This window comes from Abramis brama (genome assembly GCF_963993115.1).
Source record: "Abramis brama genome assembly, chromosome: 24".
Taxonomy (NCBI): Eukaryota; Metazoa; Chordata; class Actinopteri; order Cypriniformes; family Leuciscidae; genus Abramis; species Abramis brama.
This window is the reverse complement of record NC_139986.1, coordinates 2001809-2015022: the sequence shown is the minus strand read 5'-3', so window position 1 is coordinate 2015022 and position 13214 is coordinate 2001809. Positions and strand designations below refer to the sequence as shown.

Below are 13214 nucleotides of genomic sequence, written 5' to 3'. Positions count from 1 at the left end.
CTGGTCAATTTGGGGATATTTGTGTTCAATAACATGTCTTCTTTCAGACTTGTGGTGAAAAAAAGTGCCAAATACACATTTAGGTCTTCATTTTATTACACTTTGTCTTTTTGCATCTGTAGATTTCTCATAAATTCAACAAAAGTTGGCGTTCTTAATCAACATGCTGCTCCGCGATCGCTGTCTGCACCGTCATCACATTGACCGGGGGGGATTTAACTCTAAATGCGCAATCTCATTGGCTGATATAACTCTTTAAAGCCCGTTTTCTCAAAATGACTTTTCTCTCATTCTCCAAGTCTGAAATCTCCACTTCAGTAGCACCGATATACACCAAACTTTCCAGTCTTGTACCTAGTTATATTATGAAGACATTTACAGAGGGATTTGTAAATATATTATTCCTAGCCTGATTTATATAACATTTTATTCCAAAAAACATGGCGAAAATAATTTTTTAAGGCTATTGAAAGTATATTCTGATTTACAGGATAACAGAAGTAGATATCCATAAATCCCTCTGTAATTTTTTCCCCATCTAATATGTGAACACAATGAAAAAATAATTTCTAACCTGGCTTTATCCACTACTCAGTTTTTTTTAAATATATGCAAATGAGCGCATATTTAATTAGATATTGCCTAATTTGCATATTTAAACATTAAATTACAGAAAACTTGTAATACATTTTTTTCCCATGTTAATGTAGGTAATCAACTGGGAAAGTGTCATGGTGGGATCTGCTAGTTAAAAATGTTACCCTATTCACCTGTAGTGTCTCGCCTTTAGACACTTTAAGACACATCTGATCTGAACTTAAATGACTTCATGATCGCTTTTGTAAAGCAGACCTAAGGTTGGACTCAATTAACGACGTCAAAAAAGCAAAAAAATGAAAGATTAAAAAAGCTATAGTTTAAATTACCTGTAAAGCAAATGTACTGGACTAAATTGTTGTATTTGATACAAAATATATATTTTTACAAAATAATTTGGATTCCAAATTTGGAACACGGCTTGGTTAGACTTGCGGCTTTAGCTTTATAACAATTTCAAAGTTGATATCACAAAAATGAAGGTTCCTATGAAATTTCATTTACCAAAAATAGCCACCGGTGAAAACTGAATTGTGTTCTCCCGCCACAAATTAATACATTTATGTCACAATATCACTTTTAATCACATAATTGCGGAACCTTGAGTCTCAGACCATTCCAACAATATGTTTTTGTCACGATTAGAAAACATTTCGATTAAAATTTTAAACATGACACGCCCACCAGGGGGAGGAGCCTGTTAACAGGATTCAAAGTACAGTTTTCATGGAATGTCCAATTTCCAGGATGAATTTTCAATGTTTAAACTTTCAAATGATACCAAAGTTATGATGATCACTAACATATTTCATACGACAAAAAGGCACCGGGTTAACCGGTTAAAGAAATCAGAGTTTGTGGTTGTACCTTGAGAATGGAGCGATGGAAGAAGAGCGCGAGGAGCTGGACCAGGTCGTAGTGGACATATCCCTCTTTCTTCTCCACGCCGATGATGTTGGGCGGGTGGAACGGTTTGGACTTGTCCGTCTCTATGGTTTGGTTAAATGGGAAGAAGCCAAACTGGAAGAAGTATTTTATTACTATGGTGACCTGTGTGTAAAAAGTAAGAGCAAAGAGAAACATGACATGAAAATTCGCACAATGAATTGACGATGAAACTATCTCGACTGCGATCGGCTGGAGCGGTCCACTAACAGCAGATGGAGATCATCAATCGACAATCTACTGATATTCCTGCAGTTCCCGGATGTCAAATGTTGAATTTTCTGTTGAATTTGAACCACTGAATTTGTGGAAGCGAATTTGTAAAGTGAAATAAAATGGACCGAAAATTGCCTGTCGAATATTATAGGGTGTATTTTTAAACAGAATGAATATTTTGGAAGTGAAATCTGAAAGGTGAATATGGATTATTGGATTTTTAATAATGAAAATGTTTTTAATTGAATTTTGACAGCTTAAATATTGAATTTCAGCCCATAAAAATGCATGCACTAAAATACAATGCATTAAAATTCAAGCATGGTTAATGCAATGCATTTTTTTTTTTAATTAGTGCAATTCAACAAGCTTTTTTGTTTCAAAAACATTTGCCATTATTTCACTTCCATAATCTTAGACATTTTATTAAGATTAAATGCACTATGCAGGATTTTCAGCTACTGCTTGTAAACACAGCAATCAAAGTGGCTCCTCCCTGTGGGCGGGGCCACCCACATAAGCCACACCCCCTCTCCCCTGATTGGATAGAGTTACACACACAGCCCAACCCACTCAGGAAACCAGCTGCCGGATGATGAGTGATGAGCTATTTTGCAAACATTGTGTTATGCATTTTTTGAGTATATGAACAGAACGAACAGATGATTTACGAGTGAGGTTTGCCATCTTCAGTCTAGCTTGCTAATAATTACATGTCATAAAAATGTAACTGCAATGCCTCGAGTTACAGATAGCAGTCGATAAGGCAATGGCAACATTAGCGTATTGTTTTTGTGTTGAGACACGACAACATAGCAGAGCTTCAGACAAGCACAGCAATTCAAGAAGAAAATAAGACATTTTTAACAAACACCACCACACACTTCTAGTAATGAAGAAGTACATAAGTAATGATTGAGAGGCATTATGTTTGTGTGAGTCTACGAAAATCCTGCATAGTGAACCTGTAACCACTACAGGTTATATGTAGGTGGTTAACCAGTGCAGGAAACCAAAACCCTCCGGTGCTCTTCGGGCATTTTTGACAGAAAAAAATTACGTTTTGTTTTTAGAATTTCTTCATCGGAATGGTACGAAACTTGGTGAAGGTTTTGGCACTTGCTATGTGAACATACACAAAAAATAAAATAATGGACATGATTCGAACAGGTTGAATGGTCCTGAATAAAATTGTCAAACTTGTGCTTCTCGGCGTCACAAACGAGCGCATTAGAAATGAATGTGAGACGAGTTTCCTCTAGTGGAAGCGTTTGGTACTGCAGCCGAACACACTCTCACTGAAAGCTCATTTTTGAGATATAACCTCAAATTTGTAACACAACTTTAGATTTATGGCTTTGATTTTCTTGCAGTAAAAAATGTTTTTGAAAATATATATTTCATATAAATATAAAAATCAGTCTGTTGCTCTAGTCTAAAGCATTCAAGATTTACCACAGTTTAATCTGGAAATTACATTTTCAGGTCTACGCTCAAAAAAGTGAATAAATGGATTATAAATACAGCGTAAATATGAGTAAATACAATTTAGTACCATAAAATCCCCATAAAATACAAAATATTAAATAAAAAACATTATTGAATTCATTTCATAAAAAAAAAAAAAAAAAAAAAAAAAAACTTTTTCGGTCATTTTTGACCGTCACACAAAGAGCACCACAGGGTTAAATACTCACTAATCAACATATTTTAGTTAATAGAATATTTGGAACAATAAGGTTCCTTTTGCTAACATTAGTTGAAATGAACGAACAGTGAAATATATTTCTTAAGCATTTATGAATCTTAGTTAACATCAGCGATCGCTCCCAGATCCCGTACCTCCGTATAGACGATGGCCGTCATCCAGAAGCGTTTGCTGGGCCGGGGGACCGACAGCATGGCCCACAGGAAGATGAGGATGGGCAGCACCAGTGTGGCCACTGACGCCGAGATCATGTGGTTGAGGATGATGACCAGGTAACACACCATCTCAGACCGAGCCACCAGCGTGTTGTAGAGGGCGTAGAGGAGCTGGAGGAACTGCGGCTGAGAGCGGTAGAAGTGCTCGGACTCCTCCAGCTGCTCGTCGTAGAACATCCTGGCGGAGACAACCATCCATGCGGAAAACGTGTGTGGTGTACATGCATATACAGGGAAGACTGGGGCTATCTGTCAGATTTTTTAAAGATTTTTAATAGTGCTGGGCAACGATTAATCGCATCCAAAATAAAAGTTTGTGTTTACATGATATATATGTGTCTGTGCTGTGTATCATTATTTTGTATATATAAATACACACACGTGCATGTATATATTTAAGAAATATTTGGATGTATATATATTTATATATAATTTATATTATATATAAATATCAGTATTTGATATATAAATAAACACATTTTCTTAAATATATACATGCACGTGTGTGTATTTATATATACAAAATAATGATAGTTGAAGACGCTAAAAAAACTGTGCACATAAGCATAACGTTACTCCCCTTCAGACTCTGTTCTTTAAGATTGGTTGCACCCAAAACCTTCTTTTCTGTCTTTTAAATAAAATGAAAAGCTCATCTTCACTGGATGCTATGACTATGACTGGATGATGATGATGATGATGATGATGAAGTGTCCATGTTTTCTCAGCTGCCGGCGCGATTCGCGCGAAAGTTTTCAAATTCGCAAATTCGCGCCGCGGCTGATGTGAATGGTTTTGATGCAAACTATTCGCACACAAACTATTCGCTTTTTCGTTTCGCTTTTTCGTTACGCATCCGGTGTGAAAGGGCCTTTAGTCATCCAATTTTTTTCTTTAAGACTGTTCATAACTTTAAGTCAGTTACATTAAAAACATACATTGGCCTAATTTGATACCGAAAAGTAAGACTAGCCGTCCCTGTAACTGCTAGTGGGTCATACTAGATCTTAAGACAGTCTTAACATAATGGCTAAGTTTATGCAACTGGCCCAGGTCACATGATGCGGCTCACCTGCTCCTCAGAAGCTCATTGGCCGTCAGCTGATGGCTCATGGACAGCAGAGACTGACTCTCATCAGGTGTTCGGATGCGAATCCTCCTGCCGTCAGCGTCAGCGTCCAGGCCCGTGGCTTTACTGTACGAGGGAGGGATGTCGGCTCGTTCCCAGTCCGGAGAACTGGTCCAGTGTGTGTGTGGAGGCTCTCGTTCGCTCACGGGCTCCTCGACGGTGTCACTGGTGCCCTGGCGCGAGTACAGATCTGTGCACTGCGAGTGCTCACTAACACAGACCAGAGAGACACACACATCAGTTTGTGGAATATGACTATAAATATATAAATATAATATGTAGGTGTATATGACATTCTTCTTTCGGACGAATACAATCGGAGTTATATTAAAAAATGTCCTGGCTCTTCCAAGCTTTATAATGGCAGTGAATGGGCACCATTTTTTAAGTCCATTCAAGTGCACCAATCCACGATAAAAGTGCATCTATCCATCATAAAAGTGCATCTATCCATCATAAAAGTGCATCTATCCATGATAAAAGTGCATCTATCCATCATAATAGTGCATCTGTCCATCATAAAAGTGCATCTATCCATGATAAAAGTGCATCTATCCATCATAATAGTGCATCTGTCCATTATAAAAGTGCATCTATCCATGATAAAAGTGCATCTGTCCATCATAAAAGTGCATCTGTCCATCATAAAAGTGCATCTATCCATGATAAAAGTGCATCTGTCCATCATAAAAGTTCATCTATCCATGATAAAAGTGCATCTATCCATGATAAAAGTGCATCTATCCATGATAAAAGTGCATCTATCATGATAAAAGTGCATCTATCCATCATAAAAGTGCATCTGTCCATTATAAAAGTGCATCTGTCCATCATAAAAGTGCATCTATCCATCATAAAAGTGCATCTATCCATGATAAAAGTGCATCTATCCGTCATAAAAGTGCATCTATCCGTCATAAAAGTGCATCTATCCATCATAAAAGTGCATCTGTCCATTATAAAAGTGCATCTATCCATGATAAAAGTGCATCTATCCGTCATAAAAGTGCATCTATCTGTCATAAAAGTGCATCTATCCATCATAAAAGTGCATCTATCCATCATAAAAGTGCATCTATCCATGATAAAAGTGCATCTATCCGTCATAAAAGTGCATCTATCTGTCATAAAAGTGCATCTATCATGATTAAAGTGCATCTATCCATCATAAAAGTGCATCTATCCGTCATAAAAGTGCATCTATCATGATTAAAGTGCATCTATCATGATTAAAGTGCATCTATCATGATTAAAGTGCTCCATGGCTCTGCAGGGGTTAATAAAGGCCTTCTGAATCTGAAGTGAAGCGATGTGTTCGTGTAAGAAAAATATCCATATTTAAAACTTTATCGACTAAAATAACTAGCTTCCGGCAGACGGCCGTACGCAAGTCAACTTACGCCACAAGAGTAACACTTTTTTATGAGGGATTGGTGCACTTGTATGGACTTCAAAAAAATGGTGCCCATTCACCGCCATTATAAAGCTTGGAAGAGCCAGGACATGTTTTAATATAACTCTGATTGTGTTCGTCTGAAAGAAGAGTCATATACACCTAGGATGACTTCAGGGTGAGTAAATCATGGGCTAATTTTAATTTTTGGGTGAACTATCCCTTTAAGTATTTACATGAGATGGAAAAGCCAAGATGCACATGCATAAAAAACATGTGCTCAATGATATGATGATATATATTTATTTTTTTATCCGATAAGACGACATGCCATAAACTCGATGGAAACACATTTACCAAATACATTCCTCGATGCCCAACAATAAACTCATGTGACGCTTAAAAACACCCTTTATCAATCGCTTTCAACCAGGCATAATGTTGTGTTCTGTTGCATTGCTGTATTTGTGTTGTACTGTATCAGATTTTAGTTGTATTGTACAGCACTTTGTGTCAACCTTGAGTTACGTTGGAAGTGCTTTATAAATAAAGAAAAAGAAAAGAAAGAAGGTCAGTGAGAAACAGTGTGATGCATGACATCATCCACAAGAGGGAAGCGTCGTCACACTTTACCCAGAAGTCTTTGAAAACGTGGCCCCGTTTTATATTAAGAGTCTTCAACTGCTATGTGCTCATCATTTGATCCAATGCACGTATAGTGTGCTTCTACACACACACACACACACACACACACACCTGGACGCAGACGACGACTGCAGGTCTACACTGGGCAGTCTGCAGAGTCGGGGTCGAGTTCGCTGGCTGGTTTTGAGGACACTGGTTTCCTCAGGCTGGTCGTACAGCGCAGTGGATTCTGGGAACACACTACACACAACACTCAGGGTTCACTTACAATACATCACATGATTTTGATAGATAGGCAGCATTGTATTCTTTCAAGAGTCTTGAAAACATGGTAATTATTCCCTACCATGGTATAGTGAAGTCCAGTAGTGTTATGGAATATATTTACTATAATACTAATTAGTTTAAGTGCAAATAGCATAGTTTATGAATACAGGGTGACAATATATGGTTACACTTTATGTGAAGGTGTCCTTGTTACAGTGTAATTATATATTTAAGTACTGAGGAATAATAATGAACATGCGTGTTAGAATTAGGGTTAGTTGCATGTAATTATGCATAATTTACTGTAATTACTATAGTAACTAGATGTAACGTGTAACAAGGACACTGTAAAATGAAATGTAACCCAATTAAGTTACTAGAGTAATATCTATAGATTATTAGTGCATGATTACATCATGCCTAAACCAAACCCTAACCCTATAGTAAGTGCATGTAGTTTATTACTATTACTCAATACTTAAATGTGTAATTACACTGTAACAATGACACCTTAAAATTAGTGCAACCGAATACAGTCGATCAGTACCATGGTATATCTAAGCACAAGCAGTAATATGGAAATACTACAGTTTAGGGACATGCTATTGTGGGAGTGCCATATTTTCAGATATGGTAATACCATGGTATTCTTTTCTGTGCCTTAAAATACCATGAATTACATCATATCATTTAAAAATATGTATTTTTTCCCCAACAAATTAATACTTTTATTCATCAGGGATGCATTTAATGGATCAAAAGTGACAGTAAAGACATTTATAATATTACAAATGATTTCAAATAAAAGCTTTTCGGTTCTTTGAAGAATCCTGATTTTTTTATTATCATGGTTTCCACAAAAATATTACATTTAAAAATCAATGTTCTTTTAATTTGCAATATTTCACTGTTGTGTTTTACTGTATTTTTGATCAAATAAATGCAGCCTTGGTGAGCAGACGAGAAATCTTACAGACCCCAAACTTTTAAACAGTGTAAATATGGTATCAGAGTGTGTTATTACCATTTCACACCAGCAGCCGAGTTTGACCAAATGTATGCATCATATGTTTAGCCATCGCATTTATAAATTAGCGAAGGCATATCGCTTTTTTACAGAGATAACAGGAAAATAATGCAACAAAGTTCATTTCCAGAAGAAAATAGCGTCACAGTCCAGCTTGAGTAAGTTCAGTGATGTTTCATTTTTGTTATAAAAAAGTTATTAATTTAGTTCATTTATATATATAGCCGCTCTGGAGAAAACAGTGATGTAATTGTCCAGCTCAGTTCAGTTCTCATATAATGGTGTCAGTGCAGGAGATCAATAATATTGTTGAAAATTAAATGAAGCCAAAAGCGAATGTGAAAGGTGAAAAAGGCGACAGTGGCGAGGAACCGAAACTCCATCAGTGACAGAATGGAGGAAAGCCCACTGAGAGCATCTGGTCTACACGAGGCCTGAGACAGAAAGCTGTTGTTGAAATCTGGGCACTAGATGATATCTGCCGTCGCGCCGCACACAGGGCGTACCCAGAGAAAACACGGACCATCAAAATTAGCCGTGCTGCAAAATAACAGGCTTCGGCACTGAATTAATCCAGTCTACAGTTCACACTCACTGAAGAGTTCACATTAAAAGAGAGGAACTGGGTCACGCTATTTCAATAGTCCACTTAAGACATTTTTCTAACTATAAGTAACTTTGCAACTACATGTCAACTAACTCTCATTAGAGTATTAAGCCCCTTTCACACAGAGATTCTGGAAAATACACGGATAATGTGTCCCGGGATCGTTTGATTTTGGTTCATTCACACTGCCAGTGATTTTCCAGAATCCGTGAGTGCGTTCACACACATCCCGTAAAGATCCCGTAAAGACACGTGACGTCAGGATGTGATAACTCCTGTCAGATGCCAGTTCTGCTGATAACTCTTCGTCATTTCTACAGAAAACGACGAGTCCAAAGACAAGAACATACTCCCCAGTAGCACCACTGGGTTTGCCGAGTGGCTCGTTCCCCATATGCTGTAGCGTAGGTTGTAGAAATATATATAACGTGCGATATCACTACAACACACCCCTTACGGCATTGGTCCTGGCTTTTGTTCACACAGGGCGCGTTCCAGGACTGATCCCGGATATGTTACTAGGTCCCCATCCCGGCATCAATCCGGGATGTTTCACCCAAAAATACTTTAAAAATAAGTAATTAGTTCACCCAAAAATGAAAATTAGCCCATGATTTACTCACCCTGAAGTCATTCCAGGTGTATATGACATTCTTGTTTCAAACGAATACAATCAGAGTTATATTAAAAAATGTCCTGGCTCTTCCAAGCTTTATGATGGGAGTGAATGGGTACATTTTTTGGAAGTCCATGATAATAGTGCATCTATCCATCATAAAAGTGCATCTATCCATCATAATAGTGCATCTATCCATCATAAAAGTGCATCTATCCATCATAAAAGTGCATCTATCCATCATAAAAATGCATCTATCCATAATAAAAGTGCATCTATCCATCATAAAAGTTCATCTATCCATGATAAAAGTGCATCTATCTATCATAAAAGTGCATCTATCCATCATAAAAGTCCATCCATCATAAAAGTGCATCTATCCATCATAAAATTTCATCTATCCATCATAAAAGTGCATCTATCCATCATAAAAGTTAATCTATCCATCATAAAAGTGCATCTATCCATCATAAAAGTTCATCCATCCATCATAAAAGTGCATCTATCCATCATAACATTTCATCTATCCATCATAAAAGTGCATCTATCCATCATAAAAGTGCATCTATCCTTCATAAAAGTCCATCTATCCATCATAAAAGTGCATCTGTCCATCATAAAAGTGCATCTATCCATCATAAAAGTTCATCCATCCATCATAAAAGTGCATCTATCCATCATAACATTTCATCTATCCATCATAAAAGTGCATCTATCCATCATAAAAGTGCATCTATCCATCATAAAAGTGCATCTATCCATCATAAAAGTCCATCTATCCATCATAAAAGTCCATCTATCCATCATAAAAGTGCATCTATCCATCATAAAAGTCCATCTATCCATTATAAAAGTGCATCTATCCATTATAAAAGTGCATCTATCCATCATAAAAGTTCATCTCTCCATCATAAAAGTGCATCTATCCATAATAAAAGTGCATCTATCCATAATAAAAGTGCATCTATCCATCATAAAAGTGCATCTATCCATCATAACATTTCATCTATCCATCATAAAAGTTAATCTATCCATCATAAAAGTGCATCTATCCATCATAAAAGTGCATCTATCCATAATAAAAGTGCATCTATCCATCATAAAAGTGCATCTATCCATCATAAAAGTGCATCTATCCATCATAACATTTCATCTATCCATCATAAAAGTTAATCTATCCATCATAAAAGTGCATCTATCCATCATGAAAGTGCATCTATCCATCATAAAAGTTAATCTATCCATCATAAAAGTGCATCTATCCATAATAAAAGTGCATCTATCCATCATAAAAGTGCATCTATCCATCATAACATTTCATCTATCCATCATAAAAGTTAATCTATCCATCATAAAAGTGCATCTATCCATTATAAAAGTGCATCTATCCATTATAAAAGTGCATCTATCCATCATAAAAGTTCATCTCTCCATCATAAAAGTGCATCTATCCATAATAAAATTGCATCTATCCATAATAAAAGTGCATCTATCCATAATAAAAGTGCATCTATCCATCATAAAAGTGCATCTATCCATCATAACATTTCATCTATCCATCATAAAAGTTAATCTATCCATCATAAAAGTGCATCTATCCATCATAAAAGTGCATCTATCCATAATAAAAGTGCATCTATCCATCATAAAAGTGCATCATCCATCATAAAAGTTAATCTATCCATCATAAAAGTGCATCTATCCATCATAAAAGTGCATCTATCCATCATAAAAGTGCATCTATCCATAATAAAAGTGCATCTATCCATCATAAAAGTGCATCTATCCATCATAACATTTCATCTATCCATCATAAAAGTTAATCTATCCATCATAAAAGTGCATCTATCCATCATAAAAGTGCATCTATCCATCATAAAAGTGCATCTATCCATAATAAGTGCATCTATCCATCATAATAGTGCATCTATCCATCATAAAAGTGCATCTATCCATAATAAAAGTTCATCTATCCATCATAAAAGTGCATCTATCCATCATAAAAGTGCATCTGTCGATCATAAAAGTGCATCTGTCCATCATAAAAGTGCATCTATCCATCATAAAAGTTCATCTATCCATCATAAAAGTGCATCTGTCGATCATAAAAGTGCATCTGTCGATCATAAAAGTGCATCTATCCGTCATAAAAGTGCATCTATCCATCATAAAAGTGCATCTATCCATCATAAAAGTGCATCTATCCATCATAAAAGCTCATCTGTCATCATAAAAGTGCATCTATCCATCATAAAAGTGCATCTATCCATCATAAAAGTGCATCTGTCGATCATAAAAGTTAATCTATCCATCATAAAAGTGCATCTGTCCATCATAAAAGTGCATCTGTCGATCATAAAAGTTCATCTATCCATCATTAAAGTGCATCACGGCTCTGCGGAGGTTAATAAAGGCCTTCTGAAGAGAAGAAATGCATTTGTGTAAGAAAAATATACATATTTAAAACTTTATCGACTAAAATAACTAGCTTACGGCCGTACGCATCGATTTACGCCGATTGTATTCGTCTGAAAGAAGAATGTCGTATACACCTAGGATGGCTTCAGGGTGAGTAAATCATGGGCTAATTTTAATTTTTGGGTGAGCTATGCCTTTAACTTCAGGTGTGCTGAGTGGTGTTTCTGTACCTGGACAGGTGTTCCCCGTAACCCTGCGGTGGACGGTCGCTCCTCACAGGACTGAAGTCTGAACACACGTCCTCGGTTCGGTCCAGGCTGGACTGAGCCGACGCCGGCCCGCACATCTGTCTCTGGTAGTACATGTGTACGCTGTCCCGGGAGGGAGTGTTCCCCTGCAGAGAAGCAGACCGGCGTTAAACCTCAACGTTTGCAGTTCTGTCCGGTCCAAGCACGATGCTCATTCATCAGAGGTGTAATGATGTATGTGACCCTGGACCACAAAACCAGTCACAGGGGTCAAGATTTATACATCATCTGAAAGCTGAATAAATACAGTAAGCTTTCCATTGATGTATGGTTTGTTAGGAAAGGATAATGTTTGGCTGAGATTAACTATTTGAAAACTATTTGAAAATCTGGAATCTGAGGGTGCAAAAAAATCGAAATACTGAGAAAATCTCCTTTAAAGTTGTGCATTTATGTTCGCGATATTGCTGCATCCACTCACAAAAATATATTTTTTTATATATTTACGGTAGGAAATTTAAAAAATATCTTCATGGAACATGATCTTTACTTAATATCCTATTGATTTTTGGCATAAAAGAAAAATAATAAAAGAAAAAAAGATAATTTTGACCCATACAATGTATTGTTGGCTATTGCCACAAATATACCCGTGCGACTCGAGACTGGTGACGTGATCCAGGGTCACATATAAGTGATGATCCATTACGTTTTAAAATAACGTACACCTACACTATACCCTAAACCTCCCCGATAGTGTTAACAAAAGCAAATGCGAAATAAAAATGTAATTGTAACCTTGGTATTTTAGTTTGTTTTTTAACTTTGAGCTCTTGTATCGTGACTCGTCTTTCACAGGATCGTACTGGATCTCTCCACATCACAAGTATAATCCTGTACAGCTGAGCTACTGAACAAGCTTAGTGCGTCAGTAAAACTGAACATATGGAGCTGGTTAAATGATGCAAACTCCTAAATATATTCATTTACAAATCATGCACTATGGTAAAAAGTGTTTTGAGGTCATAACGTAATTGAACAAGGAGCCGCTTGAAAGCAAGTCTTTATTAATTCATACTCTGCCCCTGTAATCATAATTGTGTGTGAAATCGATTAAAAGTTCTTGCTGTTTTACTGCCTCTAGTGTTCATTTCTTTTAGAAACCGCAGTGATATGTACGTAT

At 36.7% G+C, this 13214-nt stretch overlaps 1 protein-coding gene across 2 annotated transcripts in view; it reads right to left on the bottom strand.

Moving 5' to 3' along the window:
• piezo2a (piezo-type mechanosensitive ion channel component 2a) overlaps positions 1–13214 on the bottom strand; it is a 197240-nt gene that overhangs the window by 27467 nt on the left and 156559 nt on the right. For both annotated transcript variants that reach the window (XM_084103452.1, XM_084103453.1), the window contains exons 36-40: positions 12014–12177; positions 6960–7088; positions 4754–5020; positions 3601–3859; positions 1465–1647 (exon numbers count right to left, since the gene is read on the bottom strand). In XM_084103452.1, coding sequence (XP_083959578.1) covers positions 1465–1647; positions 3601–3859; positions 4754–5020; positions 6960–7088; positions 12014–12177 — 1002 coding nt within the window. The remainder of the gene's footprint in view (positions 1–1464; positions 1648–3600; positions 3860–4753; positions 5021–6959; positions 7089–12013; positions 12178–13214) is intronic.